At 42.6% G+C, this 24,494-nt stretch overlaps 2 protein-coding genes across 2 annotated transcripts in view; both read left to right on the top strand.

Annotated features, from left to right (window-relative positions):
- The window catches only part of LOC306786608 (growth arrest-specific protein 7-like), an 18,223-nt gene extending 3,401 nt beyond the window's left edge, over nt 1-14,822 (top strand). The window contains 9 exon segments of the mRNA XM_079281425.1: nt 2,706-2,795; nt 3,975-4,090; nt 6,213-6,287; nt 8,619-8,697; nt 10,017-10,148; nt 10,985-11,108; nt 12,036-12,115; nt 12,336-12,434; nt 13,050-14,822. Of these exon segments, the coding sequence (XP_079137551.1) occupies nt 2,706-2,795; nt 3,975-4,090; nt 6,213-6,287; nt 8,619-8,697; nt 10,017-10,148; nt 10,985-11,108; nt 12,036-12,115; nt 12,336-12,434; nt 13,050-13,163 (909 nt within the window). The 3' untranslated portion in view covers nt 13,164-14,822.
- A 3,559-nt stretch (nt 14,823-18,381) lies between these two features.
- Nucleotides 18,382-24,411, top strand: LOC306787215 (germ cell-specific gene 1-like protein; the record flags this gene model as incomplete). The annotated part of the gene is made up of 5 exons (XM_079282305.1): nt 18,382-18,685; nt 19,875-19,922; nt 21,471-21,623; nt 23,314-23,425; nt 24,108-24,411. 5 exons carry the CDS (start codon nt 18,382-18,384, stop codon nt 24,409-24,411), a joined length of 921 nt encoding a protein of 306 aa, XP_079138431.1.
- Between the last annotated feature and the right edge of the window lie 83 nt (nt 24,412-24,494).

Raw genomic sequence — 24,494 nt, 5'->3', positions numbered from 1 at the left:
GAGGCAGATGAACAACGGCGGTGATAGATGTGGAGCCGGCGTAATGGAAAGTCTGCTGCCCGCGACAATCAGCACCATCTCTGAGGCAGAAAATTAAGGAAGTGACGGGTCGACACCCTGTTGTTCCTATTCAGGTTGTGTTGCTGTGAGTTCATGCGTCTCTTGTTTATGCACGTTTCAGCTGTTTCCTGTCGTATCGCTGTGTGTCCGTGTTTCCTCTGGATTCCTGCTGATGACACGACGGAGAGCGAGTGTCGCTCATCTGTTTCTGAAGAGTTGTTCAGATCAAGTGCTGCAGTGGCGGTGCAGAGCATGACGAGGTCAATGTCGAGCGTTTTATTGGATGTTCAGCTTCTTTTTTTACACGCTCAATGTTAGTGATGTGTGAAGCTGCAGAGTTTTATGCAGAGCAGCGGCCGAGTTATCACCACGAGGCTGCTGCAGAGAAGAGAACCTCAGAGACGGATGAATCCAAAAAAGTTGCATCTCTGACTCCAAATGAATGATAATGTTACTTCTTCTCTGTTGGATAAAAATAGGCAACCGTTTGCTAACACGTTCGCCATGTTAACGTTATAAAGCCATCGTAGTGCAGCCACTGTTTACAGCTTGATGTGCTGCTCTGTAAGTGGCTATAATCAACATATTTACAATAACATATGTAAATGACGATGAGACGATGTGAAAGGAGTCGCTATGATGAACCAGAGAATCATGAGCTGAGTCTTTAGCTCCCTTTGGCTTCACGGAGCTGTGAGTCTCCGGCCCACAGCGTCTCTGCTCTGGTTCTCTCTGGATGCTTTTACAGTGAAAAGCACCTGAACTCTACCTGCTCAGCAGCAAACAGCAGACAGACACAGTTCGAGAGCAGCTGGTGAACATTGTGGAGCATTTAGCAGCTGAACAGACGGGAGGTGGTGGAGACCAAACATAGAGCTAAAAGAGAGAGAATATTTCCGTATATGAGCCTTTCCACACATGCAGCACACACCTGGAGACGCGTTCTCACCTGCTGGAAACACTGTTTGGTTTCAGCAGCGGTGACGTTTGGGTAGAGCGTGCAGGCGGCGGGACATGACGCGGATTACACAGCGCTCACATACACTGTTCGTAATTTGGTCATAAACATCAGTTTCTTGCACTAGAATTTGTCTGACGAATTTCCCCAACATTTTACCAAAATAAATACTAGAATCTCGCCGTCTCTTGCGTCTCGCTTCCCATCAGTCTTCTCTGTAAAGCCTCACACGAACATGAACTGACACCATGTTCTTCAGACGTCTGACCTTTTTACTTTATTGGGAAGTGAACACAATGCAGCCGTTCTTTTTGCTCCAGCTGCTGAGCGCTGCGTGTTTCCCCCTCAGTCTGTGAGACAGCAGCACAGTGCTGAGCTCACGCAGCAAACACTGTGACTCAGTGTGTGTTTCTGTGTGTTGGTGGATGAAGCATCCTGTCTGGAGGCCCGTGTGGTTGTGCAGCAGCAGCAGCAGCAGCAGCAGCAGCTGCCATGGCACAGAGGGCTTCTTGCGGTGCCAATGAGGGAGGGCTCGCAGATGGTGAGCGTTACATAATTGCAGCCCTGAGAGTAATTGCAGACGCTGTGGACCGTGGAGTCTGTGAGTGTTGGCTGCATTTACCTGCAGCGCCGCGCATTCTCAAGTGTGTGAAGTTGGTTTATTGGTAGTAATAAAGGTTTCTCTGTGTTCTGGAGAGGACAGAGTCGTCTCTCTCGGCCCTGAAGGCTCGCGGGTCGTGTGTTTACTCACGCCGGACCCTTTTCCTCTCGTGTGCATGATCCAAGTGCAGTGGTGGAAGAAGTACTTGTGTGTTTCTCATCTCTGGCTTCTTTGCTCATTGTTGTATAACTTTTAAACTATTTTAAATGGTTGTTATCATTGTTTTTATGCCATTTCTATCGTGTAAAGCACTTTGTACCTTTGTTTTAAAAGTGCTCTAGAAATAAAGTTTATTGTTATTATTACCAGTGAAAGTCTGAGACCTGATGATGAAACCAAACCTTTAACACGCTGTTTCTCATATCTTTGTTTTTTATAACTAGTAAACATATCTGTCAGATAAATGTAGTGGAGTGAAAAGTATAATATTTCCCTCTGAATTGTAGTGGAGTAGAAGTACAACAAAGCAGAAAATGGAAACACTCGAGGAAAGTACAAGTAGCTCAAGATTGTACTCAAATGAAAGTTACTTTCCACCACAGTCCAAATGAAACACATCTCTGCTCCCTCACTCTTAAGGTTGAGATGACATTTAAAAAGCCGCTTAAAACCTTTTAGATGACGTCCTCGGTCATATTGTGCACTTATTTAACAATTTATGACCAAAATATGATTATTTCTTTGTATTTTTCATTTATTTCATCCAATAATCTTTTCTTCCTGTAAAAATAATCCATGTAGTGCTCATGTAAGCTAGCACCAATCAGAAACAGTCAGAATATGGATGTGAAATGCAGTGTGCTCACGATGCTGAGAGCACATGAGTTATTGTGTGAGTTATTGTGAAATCCAGACGACGAAGCTCGAACTTCTGTTCCACTGTGACTTTAAAGACGTCATTCAAACTCCTCGTGTCTTCTTCTCTGTCACAGATCTGTCGTTTTCTTTCACTTCTCGGTTCGTCATCCTCGTTTCTTCTTCTTCTTCTTCTTCTTCTTCTTCTTCTTCTTCTTTGTTTGCCTTCAGATCAACTGTGTGACCTTCCCTCTGCCTGGAGACGGTCCGGAGCAGCAGCTCCTCAAGCCCAACGAATGGAGCTACTGCGACTACTTCTGGGTGAGTCCAGCTGGAACACAGGAACGACGTTAAACAGTACAGAAGGATTTAAATGAAATCCAGCGGTGCTGGAAGAAGTATTCAGGTCTTTTAAAGTAGAAGTAGTAATACCACAGTTCAGTGAAAGTAAAAAGGTATTTACGTCAAATTATATTTAAAGTACCTCAATTAAAAGTACCGGTTCTCATCATGCAGAATTTCAGAATAATCTATAGTATGTTGTTGTATTGTTTTAATGTGTTCATCTCTTTGATCATGCAGCTGGTAGAGGTGGAGCTAATATTAATAACTTTACATACAGCCAGGTAACTGAATCTACAATAACATATCATAATTTATCAGTTTATTTATATTTTGTAACAATAAAGTGAATCTGAAAAGTAACTAAAGCTCGTCAGAGTTAAAAGGAAAATATTCCGCGGAGTAGTAGCATGAATAGAAATACCCAAAGATAATCTTAGGGATCATTGTCAAAAATGTTGATTCTGTTAAAAAACTAAATATATAGATTTTGCTATTAGACACAAAAGCGTGGTGTCGCTGCGTGCACGATGATTGTGTTTGGTCCTTCGACCCAAAAGCTGCAGAAGCTTCCTGTCAGCACGTTTTGTTGATCGTCGCTGTTTAAAGTGCAGTTAAAAGCGTCTCACGCTGACATTCGATCACGTGAATAGAAGAGAACAGAAAACAAATGGATGTAACATGAAGGCACAATCGACCGGCTTCTCTGCAAACAGACATCATCCTGCTTCAAATGTCATCTTCAGTCTCCGGACGTTTGCATCCTGAATTAGATTTGAATTGTGAAAGCCTTCAGCTGCAGCGGTGAGTGAAACCCGAGCCCCGCGTGCTCCGTTGCTGCTGCTGTCGTGTCCTGATGTTCTGTAACGACCTGCTGTGTGGAATCAAATCTGGCTCCTGTTGACCCACATCAGTCCTGTCACAAAGCGCTGCACATCCACATCCACCCCACAGTGCTTGACTCACACACACACGCACGTACGCACGCACGCACACACGCATGTCCTCCTTGACATGTAAGTGTGAGTCACACATTCAGAGCTCTTTCTCACAAACACACAGCAAAGAGGCACTTCTGCACGCTATGTGGTTTGTTTATCGGCTGAGGGATGCTCTCCTCGTGCTCATCTTCTTCCTCCTCCTCCTCTTCCTCCGCAGACCGACAAGAAGGACCCCCAGGGGACCGCCTCGGTGGCGGGGTTCGAGGTCCCCCTGCAGAAGCAGCTGAAGGGCAAACAGATGCAGAAAGAGATGTCGGAGTTCATCCACGAGAGGTAACGCAGACTGAGCACAACCAACGCCGCGCTTCAGTCTGAATGAACTGACGAACAAGAGGAGCCACTTTTGTTGTTCCATGAAACAAGCTCGGCTGAGATAAACATGTTTGAAGTCGTGAGATCAGGAATCATGTCAGCGACCTCATTTCATGAAGACTAGGTCTGGTTTTATCTCCGTGTGTTATCGACATCAGGAGACACTTTGAGATCCTTCTGCTCTCATGGAACATGAATCCGGTGATACTGCAGGTCAGTGTCGTACCGACACAGTTCCACACATATGACCAGTGGTATAACTCACTCGTTTTATATGTTACTTCAACTGTCATATGAATGTAGCGCAGTAAAAGTATACGAGTCACTTTGCAGGTTCAGACTTATACATTATGGATATAATGTTCATGGATTTAATTACTCGACACCGTACAGAGTAGGTCAGTGATGCAGGGCTTCAGTTTCTCCACCACTTCATATTACATTTGATACACATGAACATGTATGAACATGTCTACTGTTTATGAGCATCACATTTCAATCAGAAAGGTGATGTTTGATAACTGTATGAAAGCCGTACCACAAAGTTCTGCGCCTGTCTTTTTCAAACGTATTTTGAAAGAGTTTATTAAGAGACAACAACACCAAACCCCTTTTGATTCATTTACTCATTTACCTTTTTATTTTCTATTCCTTATTATTGTAATTATTCGTTTTTTTGTTTTTGTTTGTGAGAAATCCTCTGAAAGGAGGCAGAAAGAACACAGGTTTGTATTCTTTAAATGATGAGTTGAGAACGGCTCCGTGTCTCTCGGCTGTGATCGATGCTTGAGCCCAGTAATTAAAGGGGCTCCAGATCTCCGCTGAGCACACAGGAAGTGCACTGATTGTTTTGGCTCCCACTGAATCTGCAACAGGACGTCAATAAACCACATGAATAATTAGGAGTTGAGTGAAAACGTTCACATCCGATCCCACATCTCTCTCTATGGCATCAGCGCCGCCTACTTCTACCGGAGCTCTTTTCACTGCGGTGGGAAGTTAACGACGATTCTTCTCTGAATAAACTCAAGAGGCCGAATCCCTCAGAGAGGTTTCTATTCAGCGCTGACCTTTCCGTGTTGCTGAGAATCTGAAACATTAAGCCGAAGAATGGGCCTCGCAACCTTCTGCAGGTTGTACTCAGGTGTGGATGGTGGATGTGAGGCCGGTGCAGGAAGTGAATGTCACACAAAGGAGGAAGAGGATCATTGATGTTCAGGGGCCACGGCTGGATTCCAGCCTTTAAAGAGAATTGTGCTGGAAGCTTCACTCTGCAGTGCATCTCTGAGATGATCCATGTTGGAGGTGCAACACATCATAAAGCTCACGGAGTCAAGGATGATCAGGAGGAAATGAAAAAGGGAGATGACAGAGATCCCCGATCACGCTTTCCTGCGGCTGATATTAATTATCCATCAGTGATGGTCCACGTTGGCAGATACAGATCCCTTTGTGGTCTTTTGTTTGATGATAGCAGCTGGTCTACAAGGATCCAGACGATGTTTCACCGTCACAAAAATCATTTCAACGCTCGGAAGTAAATGTAAACGATCAGAAACTCTAAATATTATACTTTTACTTTGTCACAGTCATCTAAACTGTAAAGGATTGTATTCTTATTGCTGAAAAGAGATCGTGTCATTAGCAGTTTGAATGACGTTCAGAGCTCAGTGTAAACAGCTCATAATTCTGTCTTTAATGTGAAAACATCTCCTTCAAACTACTGAATTTATTCAAGTTTCTCACGAACATGTGAACACATCATGATAATTCTACTCATTTTCACTGAACAGAGCCTGAAGGCATCATAATGTAACTCTATGGACCTCGTTATCAGAAAGCATGAAAGCCGATCTCCTCATCGCATCTTTCTGCTGAATATTGTCGGATAACGATCGTCAGTGAATCTTTACTTCACACTGTGATGGTGAACGTTAAACTGTGTGATTGGCGGATCCGTACGGATGGCGGGTTGATGAAAGTCCGATACGCCACTCATCCGTCTCCTCGCTGAAGCGGTCTCTGCCCTGCCCTTGAGCCAGGCAGCTCAGGTTTTCACATCTCTGTCTTTTGTGTTTTTCAGGATAAAGATTGAAGAAGAATATGCCAAGAACCTCTCCAAACTGTCTCTGAGCCCGCTGGCAGCGCAGGAGGAAGGGTGAGTGAAGTGAACAGCAGCTCTGAGAGCCCAACAGCACGTCGGTTTACTGAACAACTGGCTCTGAGAATAGCGGCTTACACCCACATACCTCTCCATCATCAAACAGTGGATGTGTTTTCATGTTTCTCAGCAATATAACAACAAAATCTTTTAGCAGATCTCAAAATCGGCAGACAGAAAAGAGGCTTGGCTCAAGAAACGGTGTGTTTTGGTCGCTCTCCAGCTCCGGAGATTCCTCGATTGCAGAACATTTTTGTTTTGGCAATAAAAATGAAACTAATGGAGACACGAACCCAGGGCTGTCCTCCACCAGAGACTTCTTATTTGTTGATAAATCAGCTTGTTTTTTGAGTTTGTCCACAAAAGCACCACTTCAGATCTTGTGCTCATACGTTTCTGGGATGTGAGTCATCCAGCGTGAAGAAAAAGCATAAAAATGAATAATCCATGAAATAGACTTACTCGACTCGGCCCAAAACGACAGATGAGTGTCTTAATGATTGAGAGGAGGGAGGCCCTTCACAAACCAAGGTCCAGATAAGAAATGTTTGGGGTCAGACGGTCGGAAAGGTTGTGAACAACCTTCCAACCAACAGGTTCATCACATTTATCTGGCAGTGAATTACAACCCAGGCTGTGCGTCGTAAACAGCCTGGCTTTTCAAAATAAAGCGGCTTTAATCCGGCACAAATGTCCGCCTGTCTGGTCTGACTGCTCATGAATGTTTACGATGGTATTGACGGTAATCTAGGTCAGTGATTCTCAACTGGTGGGTCGCGACCCAAAAGTGGGTCGCGGACCCGTTTTCAGTGGGTCGCAGGCCTTTGCCTGACAAAAAAAAAAGAAGTTGTGATTTTATTTTGAAGGGCATTTTATGCAATTATTCCAGCATTTACGGCACTTGTTCAGCAGTGCAGGAAAAACACAGACCAATGCATTGTGAATCACTTCACGTGATGAAGCTCAGCCAATCAAATATGAGTATTCTGACAAGTTTCCTGACTTGAGTGAGATGTACACACACCGTGACACACGGGGAGAGACGAGGACACAGACAGCAGAGCAGGACTGTTGAGCTGTGGGTTGTGAAAGTCAAATCATAGGACGATCTCCAAAAGAGAGAAATGTCCAGAGAGACCAGAGTCATTGGACTCTGACTGCACAGACTCATAGAGGTGAATTCTTCAAACACTAATTTCTCTTTTTGGAAGATGAGAAAAATACAATGTTGTGGATTTTTCACTTCACCCTGAATGGACTGAGTTTAAAGCTGCAGCGTAATTCAGTGAAAATATTTTTTCTAAATTGAATTTCATTACGTAATTTATTTTTTAATCCAGCTGTTATTTTACTTGAAATGAGAAGAACATGTATTCATGTATTTCGATGTATTTATAATCCATCCAGTTAAATTTGAAAAATGAGAATAATATTTGTTAAAATATAATTGATGTGTACTTTCTTTATTTGATTTGACAGTTGTTTACTACACAAGACGTTACTACTACTAGACGTCTTGAATACAGATGTACCGAAATTATATATATATAAATATATAAATATATATAAATATATAAATATAAACATATAAATATATATAAATATATATATATATATATATATATAAATATATATAAATATATATATATATATATATATATATATATATATATATATATATATATATATATATATATATATATATATATATATATATATATAATTTGGGTGGTGGGTCCCGGCTTGTCATTAAGGGGTGATGGTGGGTCCCGCAGCCAGACCAGTTGAGAACCACTGATCTAGATTACAAGTGAAAGTAATTTGCAGCAAGTATCAGAAGAAAAAGTACTCAAAACGGCATCATGCAGAGTCTCTATTTTGATCTAATATTGTTTGTATTTATTATAATCTTGTAAGTGTGGTTTGCTGATATATTGATGTGTAGCAACTTTTTAATGCTGTCACTTTTTATAGATTGTTGGATTATTATATTCAGTAAAAGTGGGTCTTACTTTGTAAACTTATGTGTTTTTATGTGTAGAATACTAAACTGTACTGTAACTAGTAAAAAGTACAATGAAATGTAGTGAAGTAAAAGTATGAAGCATCATAAAATAGGAATACTCAAATATAGTGCAAGTACTTACTGAAGTGCAGTACTTTAGTAGATGTACAAGTGTTCATGTGTCAGTAAACGGGTTTCATTTAAAAGCCTTGTTCGTGACTAGAACAGCCGCCGTGTCGTGTTACCGTTTTCTGTTTTAGTTCAAATGTAAACGACATGAATTAAAGATTTCCAGGATTTATTTGACTTCAGTGTTTCCTCAGGACTCTCGGAGAAGCCTGGACTCAGCTGAAGAAGAGTCTTCACGATGAGGCGGAAGTTCACCTGAAGTTCTCCAACAAGGTAACATGATGAGGACTCTGATGGTTTACTGTGGAGGGCTGAACACCTTTCATTCATGGATCGATTGGATGAGCATTAGTAGTTTTGGTGTTTGATGGTAAACTGAACGTCTGAGTGGTTTCTGCTCGATGGTCAGAAAAGGCAAGAATTGATGTATTATGACGGTCTTTTCCCACTTTTTTGTAGCATTTCTTAGAGAAAATGATCCATCGATCGAAGACTTTAGGTGTGAAAATGCCTGAAGTTAACGTTTCTTCAGCTTCCTCTGAATCACGAACACTTTACTAGTGTGTGGACATCTTTAGTGTGCATCTCTCTGCACCTTCAGGTCAAGCGTTTAATGTTTCCAATCATCTGAAGTAATGGATACTTGATCCGACGGCGTCCTGAGGCGACGGGGCTTGTTTACCTCGACCGAAAGAAAGTGACCCGTGTGCGGTCCGATTACCGGCTGCAGCCTCCAATAACGCAGCGGCGGCGGCCTCGGAGCTCTTTCGTGGCCCTCTGTTGTCTGATTAATGAGCTCCGTGTTCTGACGAGGCCCCGCAGCCTCCTCCGTGCTCCACCGGTGCTCCGACGCTCCACCGCCTCGCTATGAGACGGGTGAGGGGAAGTAACGCGTTGGCCTGCAGAAGCTCCGGCTCATTTTCTAATAAGCTTCATCTACCTCCCGGTATATCTTCCAGCTTTGGCATTTGGACGAGATTAGCATTCTGCGTGGAGAGCCCACACTGCCGACTGCAGCTTATTGAAGAGACCTTGTGGGAGTGTTTGGTGGGAGAAAATGAAACCGAGACTTAAAATGTAATCGTGTCCCTTCATGGTGATGGATGTGACTCTGTAGAACAGGAAACAGGCTTTATTAAGCAAAAAGCCCTGAGAAGTGATGCTTGACTTGGGTTTTAACCCTCGACTGTATGTAAGACGTGGACGTCGTCACCCACTGGTTTGTGGACTGACGTTTTGAAGCCTTGACTTTGGCTTTTTATAGGTGTACGTCTCTGGTAGAGACCTGTCAATCACCGTGTAGCCCCGCCCTAAAGCATCCCCTGCTTTATGGTCTGTGTGACTCTAAATGGACCATAATGTACTAAATGAACATCATGCTGTATTGAAGAAGACTTGAGAGATTGAGACAAACTCATGTTTACAATGTTTACTGAGGTAATAAATCAAGAGAGAAGTAGAGTCATTTTCTATAGACTTCTATACAACCAGAGGAGTCGCCCCCTGGTGGACACTAGAGAGAATGCAGGTGTTTTCTTCACATGACACAACAAGAATTATTAAATTAACAGCTGAGCGACTTGTCTTCACAGCTCCACACTGAGGTAGAAAAACCTCTGCTGACGTTCCGGGCAGACCACTTCAAGAAGGACCTGAAGAAGTACGACCATCACATCGCCGACCTCAGGAAGCAGCTGGCCAGCCGCTACGCCAGTGTGGAGAAGGTACCGAGTCCGGCGTGCCGATACAGCGTCATTCCTATGTTTCCCTCCAAATAGTGACGGACGAGTTTCACAAGAAAACACACGTCAGTGTTTGTCTACATCTCAAAGTTACATAAGAGCTCCAGTAACTCCTACAGTGGGAAGACATTGGTATTTTGTTACAGCCTCCCACCTGTTCACATCAGATCATGAATGAATTCCCTCTGCACACACACACACACACACACACACACACACTTTCTGGGTGTTTTCTGCGTGTTGCGATGGGCTGCATTATTTCAGCCGAGAGTCAAAACAGCTTTATGATATTCAGGCTTTATTTTTTTAATGTATGGTGATTCTATTTACTTATTCTATTTAGTTGTTGTGTAAAAAAGTACATATTTTTTCATCCCATCACTGAGGTTTATCTCTGCTATAAAAACGCGCCTCTGCTCTGCTGCTTCAGTGACCTGATCAGTGGGTTGTAGTTTGACTCCATCCCACATCTTTTCGTTCCGTTGTTGTCTCTTGAAACAAAGAGACTTTCTTGGCATCGCTGTTACTGTATGTTTACCTTCCAAACTCGATCCGTGATCCTTCAATCCTTTGGAGAAGTGCCGCAGTAAAATAGATAAACAAGAGGAAACGCTCAATGAAGTGGAACAAGAACAGATTAAAGGATGAGAGCGGCATCAGAAGGCTGTGATGATTCCTGTAACAGATGTAGAGGTACAGTGAATCTGAGGATTATGCTGAATGACTCATTGTGTCTGCGTTCACACGTCCCGCTAAAAATATGTGTCAATGTGTGTTTTGCGTGTGTGTTTTGTGTGTGTGTGTGTGTGTGTCTACAGTCCCGTAAGGCCCTGGCGGACCGGCAGAAAGATCTGGAGGTGAAGACGCAGCAGCTGGAGATCAAGCTGAGCAACAAGACGGAGGAGGACATCAAGAAGGCCCGGCGGAAATCCACACAAGCAGGTCAGAGGTCACAGAGTCGGAGCTTTCAATGAGAGCCGGTCATCAAATAACTGCACTGAGACACGTGGAACACTTCAGGTTTAAACTGAATCAAGGAAACAGATATTTAAACATCTGCTGACTTGTGTTTTTAAAACCTTGAGGTTTAGTTCAAAGCTGGAGATTTTCCATGTGTCGTTGTAGTGTTTTTAAAGGTAAAACGTGTGAATCACAGTTAAAAGAAACCGTTAAATGTTCACAATCTGAATTTGAATGCCTCTCCGTGTCTTTCAGTCAGTTTTTTTGCAAAAATGTGTGAGTCGTGATTAACGCCGCCGCCTCAAGGCCGGTCACAATGTCATCACCAGGAAGTGATTTTACCTTCACGGAGTGAATATTAATGAGCTTCAGTCACGTTTTTAGATTCACTGTCTGACTCTTCTTCATGTGTTAGGATGTAGACAGCTTCATTAGAATGAAGAAGATTTAATTTAGATTTGGAAGAGAGACATGATAGATGTGAATGACGTACTCCGATACTTTACTGAATAGAAAAATATATTATTCAAAGCAAATGTGAGCGGATCAGATTTTTAGAGTGGATTTAAAAACAGAAGTTGTTCAACCAAATTTGAGATCGGTTTGATATTTGTCCCAGAAATGTGCTGCGTTTGTAAAACATTCCCAATATATTCGAATAGAACTCATCCAACAGCCTTTATAGATTGATGAATACTGTAAAACAGCCATAATAACAGATTCATGTCCACATGAACTCAGGATCTTTGAATGGTGGTTTGTGAGCGCCCTCTGCTGGAGCTTAAAGGTTTTGCTCTCAACCACTAATAACAGACATGCAGAGCTGAACAGAGATGATTGAAAACCTTTGGAGAACTAAAGGAGTAACCGTGTCAATGCTGACCTCTGACCTCCCTCTGTGTCCTGCAGGAGACGACCTGATGCGCTGCGTGGATCTGTACAACCAGACGCAGTGCAAGTGGTTTGAAGAGATGGTCACCACCAGCATGGTAGGAGACGGTTAATGCTCACCGTCTGAAATGACACAGACACCTTATTTCTGTTTCTGTCACAAGAACAATCTCAATGTTTCTATCTGACGATGTTTAAAGGTGAAAATTGGTTGATTGAGCTGTTTAGTATTATTCGTACAAGTACAGCAGTCGGGTCGAAGTTCATGTCCATTCAATAAGATTTAAGGGTTCAACACGTTTCTCCTTTTGTCTTCAGGAGCTGGAGAAACTGGAGGTTGAACGGATCGAGTGGATTCAGCAGCATTTACGTCAGTACACGACTCTGAGACACGAGACGGACATGTTCAATCAGAGCGTGAGTTCGAGCTCCTTCCTGTCTTCAAACGATTCTGAAGGTGTAACTATGTCCGAGCGTCGAGTCTGAAAACAGGCTTTTAAACATTCTGGATTCATGTTTTCATTCTTCTCCTCGGACATTGAGTGAAACTGTCTCTGGCATGAGTCTCACGGTGCGAGCGTACAGAAGCTTTGACACATGGAGCCCTGCTGTCGTGTCTCTTCTGTCAGCCTTCTGTCAAACTCGCTCGCTGTCATTCTGTGAGACGCTCTGCTCGTTGAGGAGGTGGAGAGAAACCTGCTGTGAATCTACCGAGACGTAGACAAACTCCTCAGGGGGACAGAAACACCAGAGATCAACCTGAAGATGATCTGTGGGCAGAACGTACAATTAAAGTTACACATCTCTTGTAAAATGACACGAACGGACAACAGCCACCTGTATTTAACCTTTATAATACATTTAAAGACCTTCATTTTCTAACAGTGATTTAGTAATTGCATCTCATTTGTTTAATTTGTACAAAAGAACAAGTTAACTGATGTGCAACGGCAGCGTGCTACGGTTGTACGGACCCGTTAAAAACCTTAAATTCTGATGTAATTGTTGATGTGTGTGTGTGTGTGTGTGTAGATGGTGGAGCCGGTGGACCAGCTGCTGCAGAACGTGGATCCGGCCAAAGACAGGGAGCTGTGGGTGAAGGAGAACAACACCGGCGACGTCCGACCCGTGGACATGGACATATAGACCGCCCTGACCTGGGATCAGCCGTTCTGTCTTCAGCATTACAACACATACACACAGTCACAGCTGATAACACTGATCCAGGGACAGTGCATGTCCAGACCACCGAGGTCTGCTCGTCCTCTCTCCGGCTGCAGCAACAGCAGGAACGATTGACACGTAACGCAGTCAGGAAACGTGATGACGGATCAAAGTACCAGCATGTTCCTCCTCAATTTAAACCCTCTCATCATCAACATTAGCTTATTGAATGCCATTTAACATATTCTGCTGTTTACCTGTTGTAAAGTTGACACTGTTAGAACAATTACATGTATTTTGAATCGTTTAGTTTAGCTTCAATCTACACTTTTCCCAGTTCGAGTGAGCCAAACAAAAAAACCACAAAAAAAGTCTAATTATTGATATTACCTTTGTTTTAGATACGGACATTGAGATCTCAGACTGAATATGATATATTTTCATATTTTGCCGGATCATTTTTGGTGGAAATGCATGTTTTGAATATCTTGCTTTTTCTGTTCATGGAGAGCTGCACAGTTTGTGGAACCGCGATGGTTGTTTTTGGTAAAGTCGGTTGAAGTTACACAAGGTATCCTGGCAGACCGATTAGAAGTGACAGAAGTTCGGAGCTTTTCTCTCTCTCTCACACACACACACACACACACTCAACACCTGTATAACAGTAATAGCCGGTAACCTCAGTTGTTTAAAAAATAACAAAACACACATACAGTGCTTTTTTTTGGAATGTGATTTTGATTCTGGTGGTTGATCAGATTTAGGCCCAGGGTCTATTTTGGATCAGTCCGGAGGAAAAAGGTGGTCCAAGTTACACTGAAACACCTTTTAGTGCCTAACGGTCGTATACCTGGAATGTCCTTGACATACTCTACTGCATCAGTGTACATTTGTACAGGCTAGACGTATTTTGCTGTCAGATGTTCCAACATCGACGAGGTGTCTGTACCGTACGACGCTGTTTGTTTTATTTTTGGGGGTAAATGTACAGAGAATAACTTTGCTTGAAAGCGGAAAAATTCAGCAAATGTAAAAAACACTCACAGACCAGAACGTTATTGATCTGAAGCTCATCCCAGCTGCCCAAATGAAAAACGCATTAATATCAGAGACTGCATGAACAGTGTGTGTTTACATGTGTGTTTGTCTTTTGTCCTTTACATCTGTGGTCGATTATTACCTTTCTGTGGGCCGTCTCTTTACAATCTCTCAAAAGCACGAAGCCGATCAGATGAAGATTAAAGTTGTAATCCAGCTGCTGAGCACAAGAAAAGTATTGCTGTTAAAAAATTAAATATATATATATATGCTCACCTGCCTTATCACCAACATTCATAATGCGTAGAGTGCTTTACATTATTTTTGTGTTCAATGAAAATGCGCAGGTTTAAATAGCATATCTGTCGTAGAGGTTTTATCAGTGTGTCAATGTTGTGCACTAAATGTAACAAAGTTATTACATTCCAGCTAAATGTCTCAAAGGTTTCACGATGACGTAACGGTCGAGTTTACTGCCCCCCCCCCCCTTCCCGTGATTAACATTTTCATAACGTGCATTCAAACCCGATGTTTTACGAATGTTTGATCACAGGTGAACTCTGTCCAGACGGTGTGCTGTGGAATGCAGTGACCAAAATAAATCTCCTCTCTGAAACGATTGAACATCACGGTGTGTCGTTATGTAACTGTGTTGGGAGGCAGGAAGCAGTTTGTAGTTCAATCAGCTGAAACCTTTGACCTTTGGGTTTCCAAACGCTACTGGATCCAGTCCAGTACAGATTGGAAGGACCAGTAGGACAGGTGGACACGAAGCCGAAGAGGATGCAAAGCCAATCTTCCTCTCAGCTTTCTGATGAAGAAGCTTGACCTTCTGTGCTCTTCTTTATTTTAATTATTTTGACTCAACTATTTAACTGTATTGCAAAGAGAAATTACCATCTCTTTATTTCTGCCCCAAATAACTTACATTTAATCCCGATAACAGTCAGTTTTCCAAATGTTTCAATGAGGACACATTCAACACGTTCATAGGCCTCAAAGGAAACACACAAAGCATTAGGATACTAGACGGGTACCTTTTTAAGACATTTATTATACATATATCTAGTATTCTATTCACATATTACACTACTTTTACAAAACGCAACAATATCAAAGTAAGAACAGGCGTTATCTGAAGGCCAGTGTTTTCACTGTTGTCTTTACATATTCTATGATTTAAAACAGTCTTTTGCAGTGACACATACATTATAATTTGAATACTTGTAGCTTGCCTAACAATATGTATAACTAAAGTATTCTTCAGTGTGCCAGGCCCACTTTATCTTCACCACACACTTAAAGTAAAGGAGTGTGTTCGTCTCAGTTGACCTTCAGCTCTTAAGAGGATCGGCTGATTCAGGCGGATTGTTAACAGCAGTTAATAGCAGTAACACAGCAGTGACATTAGATAGCAGTAACACAGCAGTGACATTAGATAGCAGTAACACAGCAGTGACATTAGATAGCAGTGACATTAGATAGCAGTGACATTAGATAGCAGTGACATTAGATAGCAGTGACATTAGATAGCAGTGACACAGCAGTGACACTAGATAGCAGTGACATTAGATAGCAGTGACACAGCAGTGACATTAGACAGCAGTAACACGGCAGTGACATGAGATAGCAGTGACACGGCAGTGACATTCGATAGCAGTGACATTAGATAGCAGTGACATTAGATAGCAGTGACACAGCAGTGACATTAGATAGCAGTGACATGGCAGTGACATTAGATAGCAGTGACACGGCAGTGACATTAGATAGCAGTGACATTCGATAGCAGTGACATTAGATAGCAGTGACATTAGATAGCAGTGACACAGCAGTGACATTAGATAGCAGTGACACGGCAGTGACATTCGATAGCAGTGACATTAGATAGCAGTGACATTAGATAGCAGTGACACAGCAGTGACATTAGATAGCAGTAACACAGCAGTGACATTAGATAGCAGTGACATGGCAGTGACATTAGATAGCAGTGACACGGCAGTGACATTAGATAGCAGTGACATTAGATAGCAGTGACACGGCAGTGACATTAGATAGCAGTGACACGGCAGTGACATTAGATAGCAGTGACATGGCAGTGACATTAGATAGCAGTGACACGGCAGTGACATTAGATAGCAGTGACACGGCAGTGACATTAGATAGCAGTGACACGGCAGTGACATTAGATAGCAGTGACACGGCAGTGACATTAGATAGCAGTGACACGGCAGTGACATTAGATAGCAGTGACATTAGATAGCAGTGACACGGTAGAAAGGGATTCAAACGAGGCCCGGTTGAAGGCTGGGGGTTCTGGTGAATCCCTTCTGGTAGTGGGCTGCTCCTCCACAATAAATGGGATCAGATTATCTGTGTCTCCAGTGTAATACCTTTAGTTTCAGACCAGATTACAAGTCCATCTGCTGCAGTGGTGCCGAAACCACAGCGAGTGAAGGCAATTAATGAATTGGGATGAGTGGACTGTGCTGTGTAAGTGTTGAGTGTTGATTGAATGGATAATGTCTATGTTTGAAGCATCTGTCTGAAATATCTCCCAGTTGCCGAATCAGATTATAAAAACCCCAAATCAGTCTTTGGTCTTTCATCATATCATCATGTACTTTTGCCCAGTCACATAACATTTAGGTTTTGTTCTTAAAATGCACAGAATGTGGAGCATCTCTGTGTCAGGGGAAAGGCTCACAGCTGTTGGTCGTAAACTCTAACATTACGGCTTTTACTCAGAACGAGTTCCCCCCCGGCAGGTATTTATTATGTAAGAAGGGGAGGAGTCTCGGAAATATTCACTGAACAACAGGCTTACTACTTCATCAAGTGTAATGCTGGACTTATTCTTCCCGTGTTTACATTTTTATTACACGGAAGACTAATGTTCAGAATAATCTCTTTGTGTTTAGGGGAATTACTCAGTGAGATGCTGGCTACGAATCAAAGTACTGACCTGAAGTTTAAAGATGAATTTACCTGAGAATAAATCAACATTTATGGATGCAAATACTTTTCTTGCAACGAGTCTCAAAGCTTTTCTGTATGTTCACACACATCAGACCTTCATGCATATTATATAATAGTGGGAGCTATTTTCAACACATACAGATACACAACAAGAAAAAAACACAACAAACATAACTGATGAGCGAAGCCGATACGTAAAACCTGCATTTTCTCTACTGACCATCGGGGGGCGACTCCTCCGGTTGCAAAAAATAAGTCGGATCGTATGAAAGCAGTAAACATTGTGAAACATAAGTTCATGGTCTCAATCTCCAGTTTCAAGTCTTCTTCAACACAGCATGATGTTCATTTAGTACATTATGGTCCATTTAGAGTCAAACAGACCATAAAGCAGGGGATGCTTTAGGGCGGGGCTACACGGTGATTGACAGGTCTCTACCTGAGACGTATACGGCGTCTCTACGTCACTCCTCCGCATTTCAAAGATGGTAACTTTGTTTTTTTGCAAACATCTGTCATCCTTCCCTTACTTTCTGGAAGTAATGTGTCTTTGTTTGCGCGGCGTAGCCCACATCAGCGGGCTTTTTCGTCATGAGCAGATTTGTCCTGCATGCACCCACATTATGAATGCATTTTCATGTGCGACTGTACACATTATGTCACGGCTCACCGGCTGGGAAACAGGCACTCGATCTTACGTCTGCGGCTGCTTTGAGATGCGCTTCAACATTAAAGGCAGGAAAAATCTGGGAAATATAAACTTGGTGCTGGATTATAATCTGAGCTCAGAGTAATCTTTTTTTTATTAATTTTTTTATTGAAATCTGGAACATAATTTGCCATTTGTAATGGATAATAATGCAGGAAAAGATTTGTAGAAGGGGAGGAGCGAGGATGGGGCTGGATGAGCAGCGAAGAGTGAAAGAGTTCAAATGAAGCCGAGAAAAGCAGAGTGCCATGGGTTTCTATTGTTTCTGTGGAAGTGGAGAGAATAATGAATCCCTTCAATCAAGGCGGTAGCACATCATTGGAGCCGGCGGAGCGATGCGCAGAATTCTCACCCAAGGAGCCCCAACGAGATTATGAAGGTTTGACACATCTGCTGGGAGGCGAAACACGGCGGCTACATATCGAAAGCCGGGATTAGTTGCCTTTTCATTTCGTCTCCTCGGGCCTGGCCTCGACCATGAGGCTAGAGCGCGGGCGGCGGGCTTCTCTGGCGCTCACCCTCAACTTTGTGGCGTTTGCCTTTGCCTTATCGGCGGTGACCACCAGCTACTGGTGCGAGGGGACCAGGAAGGTGCCCAAACCGTTCTGCACGGGCCCGCCTCTGAAGGTGAAGCAGTGGTTCTGCATCCGCTTCAACAGCTCCAACATCAACGACAGCCGGCTGGTGCAGTACATCTTCGAGAGCGGAGAGGAGAAGTTTCTCCTGAGGAAGTTCCACGCGGGAATATTTTTCTCCTGCGAGCAGGCCGCCGACATGAACGGTGAGTCTGACCAAAGACCCCTCAGGTTCAGCTAGAGGCGTTCAAAAACAGGAAGTGATGTCAGAGGACTCTTTAGGCGACCTGCAGGTTAATGAGAGTAATTACAGAGTCTGTCTAGTCATTGGTGAATACACTGAATATGTTTCATTCACTTTATTTATGTACCTCGAAAGGCCTTTTATTTTAAATCAACAAAATAATGAATCAGACTCACAGCTGTGTTGGCTACCATGCATGTGAGGTAAAGACAGATTAAAGGTGCTCATGAATGCAGGGAAAGTCAAATATCTAGCAGCATTAACCAGGAGTCCAGTTGATTTGATGCTGTGAGATGTTGCAGCATTTGAGAACAAAAAAATGTGTCAAAGCTAAATATCATCAACCAGAACATGAAACTTAATCATTTGACCTGGAAACAATAACGTAAAGATGCTCCAGAACAAATCAACCTGAAGTTTAGGTCTAAAGTTCTGAGATATTTTACTTTGTAAAAGTAGCAGAAGTAAAAGTCCTGCATTCCAAAGTTTACTGACGTAAAAGTATAAAAGTATTCGCCCCAAATATAGTTGACATACAAAAATATAGTTATAGTTCTAAAGTACTAATTTTGCAGAATGACTCATTTCAAAATAATATATATTATTATTGTTAATGAATTAGTGAAGCATTAATGTTGAAGCTGGTAAAGGTGGAGCTAATTTACCTTCTGTATGTACTGCTGGGTAGGTTAATCCATAATTACACATCATAGTTTATTAGTTTATCCTATTTTGTATCACTAACTCATCCACCATGTACAGGTAGAGATACTGTCAAATAAAAACTTTGTTTCACACATTAGTTTGTTCTTGATGACTTTAAGGCCGCTGTTAAAAGAAAAGAAAAAAATAATATTTCCAGAAAAAAGTCATGTTTCCTGAAAAATAAGTCAGAATGAAGTGAGTTAATTTGAGAGATCATTCTTAAATCAGGTTCATTTGATTACAAAAACATTTTCTGACCACACAACAGACTACAGTTACTATTCTTACCATTAAAAGTGCTGTTTTGATCGGTAAAACTGCATAAATTTGTACACTTTTAATTAATTTCAAGGAAAGTCCTTTTCATCATCAAATTACAATGACTCTTATCACTTTATTGTACAACAATTACATTCATTTTACTGTATTTTTTCTTTTGATCACAGGATTTGACTGTCGAGACTTCTCAGAGATCGCACCAGAACATGAACGAGGTAAAATGCTGGAAGTTTGATATTTTTAACAATGACTTCATGTTTCGTTTGAAGGTTTTGAGAGCGGGACAATTGAGCGATGCATTCCTGAACACGGCTAACATTATTGATGTTTCAGTACAAACATGGCGACCTACATTTCGTAAGTGTTAACCATCCAAATTAGACGAGATTACTTGCCCATTACAAATATTGGGACCATTTCCAATATATGATGATATAAAAGTTAAATCGACGTCTACATACTTCTGCGGTTGAATCATCATAATGAAAGATTACTGCAACTATTACAATTCCCATGATGCATTGCCACGAGAAACATCCAATCAGTGAGCTTTAAAGTGTTTTGTCAGCATAGAAGCGTCTTGAATTTGCTGACACTCTGGTTTATGGCCTATCGTACGCTATGATACGATACTGTATGATTTAGGATTTAGATGGATGGATGGACGGACGGACAGACAATGGATGGACAGAAAGACAGATGATGGATGGACGAAGTAGGATGGACGATGGACGGACGGACGAATGAATGGATGATAGATGGATAGATGATGGATGATGGATGGACGGATTGATGATGGATGGTTGGAGAGATGGATGGACGGACGGACGGATGAGCAGATGGATTATGATGGATGGATGGATGGACAGATGTATGAGCAGATGGATGATGATGGATGGATGGACAGATGGATGAGCGGATGGATGATGATGGATGGATGGACAGATGGATGAGCAGATGGATGATGATGGATGGATGGACAGATGGATGAGCGGATGGATGATAATGGATGGATGGACAGATGGATGAGCAGATGGATGGATGATGATGGATGTATGGACAGATGGATGAGCAGATGGATGATGATGGATGGATGGACAGATGGATAAGCGGATGGATGATGATGGATGGACAGATGGATGAGCGGATGGATGATGATGATGGATGGACAGATGGATGAGCGGATGGATGATAATGGATGGACGGACAGACAGAAAGATGATGGGTGATGGATGATGATGGAGGGATGGACAGACGGACGGATGATGGATGGACAGAAGGAAAGATGATGGGTGACGAATGATGATGATGATGATGGATGGATGGACAAGTTTTAATATAAGAGTAAAAGTGTGCAAATTGCAAATTACTAAACGAATGTAATTAGCAGATGTTTGCCCTGTTCCAGATCTTAAAGTAAATGTAATTGTACGTCCAGTTAGTGAGTCAGCATCATCTAGTCTAGAAAATAATCATATAACATACAATAACAAGAACATGAACCTGAAAGAACACCTTCACACGTACTGTGAGATCTCAGCTTTACAAGCACGATATGAGCAGCTGCTGCCCTGATTTTATTCATCCATCTGGTCCCAGACGACCAGATTCAGATCTCCAGACCTAAAAGGAGCAGACCTGTTGTCCCCACGTCACCTCAGTGGGATTATTCATCAGTGACAGGGTATTATGAGGAAAACAAGACTCAATTCTGACCCCCCCCCCCCCCCCCCCCCACCCCCCCGTTTGTTTTGTGTTCACAGGGGTTTTGTGGTTGTGTATCGTGGCTGAGAGTCTGTACCTCACCCTGCTCTTCACAGGCGGGGCTCTGATGACCCTGGAGCAGTGTCCCTGCTTCAGTATCATGAACAAGCTGAAGCTCAGTGCCTTCGCTGCCGTGTGCACCGCCCTCTCAGGTAACGCTGCTGTTTGCTTTTCAGTCTATCCGAGTGAGTTGTGACCAGGCGGTATACCTCCGGTTCTGCCGAGTGAAGCCGATGCAGAAGTGTCTTACAACCCGTATTCTCTCTGGTGTCCACCAGGGGGCGACTCCTCTGGTTGTATAGAAGTCTATAGAAAATGACTCTACTTCTCTCTTGATTTATTCCCTCAGTAAACATTGTAAACATGAGTTTATGTCTCAATCTCTAGTTTCAAGTATTCTTCAACACAGCATGATGTTCATTTAGTAAATCAGGAACTGCGGAAAAGCTATTATAAATATCAAGTTCAAAATCAATCGAGTTTGGATTTGAAATAAAACAAAGTTAAGCTAAACGAAAACAAATAATTAGAAAGCGTTTGTCACTTAAAAGATTTAAAAAATGAACGTGAGAATTGATATAACATGATATAAAAAAAAATGTCATGGGAAAATGCCATTTAGAATAGTTTTTTAATGATTACAACCAAATAAATATTGTTAAATATTGTTAAATCTGCCACATTAAAGTGTGTTAAAAAGCATCCATTAGGAGACTTTAGACTGCTTATCAATGCTAAATAGTAAAGAGAGGAAACAGTGCTGCCTTTACTGTATTTTCGGAGATGACTGTAAATGAGTCGGGGCAGCAGGTCAGTCAGCAGCAACGAACACAGAGCGGCGTCCTGCGTCCGCTCACTACCTCGGAGGATTTGCTGGTTTGTGGACTAATCGGATTGGAGCCGGGGCAGCGGTTTTGGGCTGTGCCAAGACCTGCCCAGAGGAGCTCCCTCTACCCCCCCCCCCCCCACCCCCTCCATCCATCCCCCTGACTCCCATCCCCCTCCGTTGTTACGAGTTAATCCCAAGAAAAGCAGCTGTGGAGAGGCAGGCTGCTGGATGAGAGAGGATCCAGGATATAACAGAGATAACACAGAGGCCAGTTCACCTCAACCAGAGTCCGTCTGAATGCATCACACGTCCCAGAACAACACAACTGTCACTAAATATATGTTCCTTAAATCTCCCTTTCCATTTTCTTTGCAACAACCATTTGGTACATATCGACACTGTATAAAAGTCATAATTTGCATGCATTCTCTTTAGTGTCCACCAGGGGGCGACTCCTCTGGTTGTATAGAAGTCTATGAGAAAATGACTCTACTTCTCTCTTGATTTATTACCTCAGTAAACATTGTAAACATGAGTTTATGTCTCAATCTCTAGTTTCAAGTCTTCTTCAATACAGCATGATGTTCATTTAGTACATTATGGTCCATTTAGAGTCACACAGACCATAAAGCAGGGGATGCTTTAGGGCGGGGCTACACAGTGATGACAGGCCGCTGCCGTTACCAGAGACAAATACGGCGTCTCTCAACAAGCCCCGTAGAACATGTTTTTATTTAGTCTGTGTCGTCTGCTACGCTGCTACTCTAAATTATTTCAGTGACAAATTAAGTGTTTCCTATCATGCATTGTGTTTAGCTTAGCGCTCCATCCTTTTTTCTACCTGTCTTACTTTGTAGTTTGACTTTTCATGCCTGTAATTTTGATTCTTGGCGATCAGGAATACTGAAAACTGTGTAATTCATGAATCAATATTCTGTTCAACCCACTCATTACTAAAGTAATAAGTCATATATTACTTCATCTTACTCACTGATCTGCTCTTGTTCTCTCAGGCCTTTGTGGGATGGTGGCCCACATGATGTTCACCACCATATTCCAGCTGGCTGTCGCTATGGGACCAGAAGACTGGCGGCCCAAGACCTGGGACTACAGCTGGTCTTATGTGTAAGCTCTTTTTAACGCCACTGGAAAATGTGTATATATATGTATTTAAAAGTTTGGATCAGCTGTTATATTCCGTTCTGTACATGGTTTCATCCAGCGTTTCGTAACAATACAGACGAAAAATAAAGTGCTATAATTCACAGTTATCCCACGTAATCATGAACGAGGAAGTATTGCCTCAACCTAACTGAGTTATTTCCTGTGAAGAAGGAAGTTTATTTTGAAAAGCCTGTATGGATGTAACGAGTGTAAATTGGCTCGTGTTGCTGGAGAAACTAGTAAGATATCATACGAACCGTTGTTATATGATACAACGCGTACATTGACTTCCAAATCCCACAACCTTGACAAAGAGTTTATTAAAGTCTACGCTTGTCTTCGCTAGTCAGTTTCTCCTCTTTGCTTTAAAAAACATGTAAATGATCAACTGTGTCCGTTCGTCAGTGGTCGTCCAGTTAAGGCCGCAGACGTCTCCTGCTCAGTGGGTTCTTGCCTACAGTAACAACCATCTTAATAGACATAGAAACAGTATAATTCAGACATTAAATGTTTTGACATCTGACTGGACACAGTCACGCTTTGGTGGCAGGAGATTCATAACTTTTGAACGGTGGTGTATAATCTCGGTGTGGGTTTTGACTTGGTTGTTCTCACGTGTCCTGTTTTTGGAACCTCTCCTCAGCTTAGCGTGGGGCTCTTTTGGCACCTGCATGGGCTCTGCGGTGACGGCGCTCAACAGGTACACAAAGACCATCGTGGAGTTTAAATACAAGCGGCGGAACATCGCGAAGAGCCTGATGATCAAGCAGAAGATGCTGCAGCAGGACCTCCCCGACCAGATGTGGGACATGTACCTCACCGCTGTTCCCGCCGGCGCCGAGGCTCAGCTCGAGCTGCCGGTCAACGGCCACAAACCCTCCACAGGAACAACCTATGTGGTGGAGATGGACGGTGAACCAGAACCACAAGGAGAGGTGTATTGTTGAAAATGAAGACCCACTGGAACAGTTTTCAGGCTGATTTCCTGGACCCAGATTGGGATTTAAATTTTTATTACAGGAGACATATT

The sequence above is a fragment of the Melanostigma gelatinosum genome (assembly GCF_949748355.1).
Source record: "Melanostigma gelatinosum genome assembly, chromosome: 13".
Classification (NCBI taxonomy): Eukaryota; Metazoa; Chordata; class Actinopteri; order Perciformes; family Zoarcidae; genus Melanostigma; species Melanostigma gelatinosum.
The sequence above is the reverse complement of the archived record's forward strand: the minus strand, read 5'-3'. Positions and strand labels throughout refer to the sequence as shown.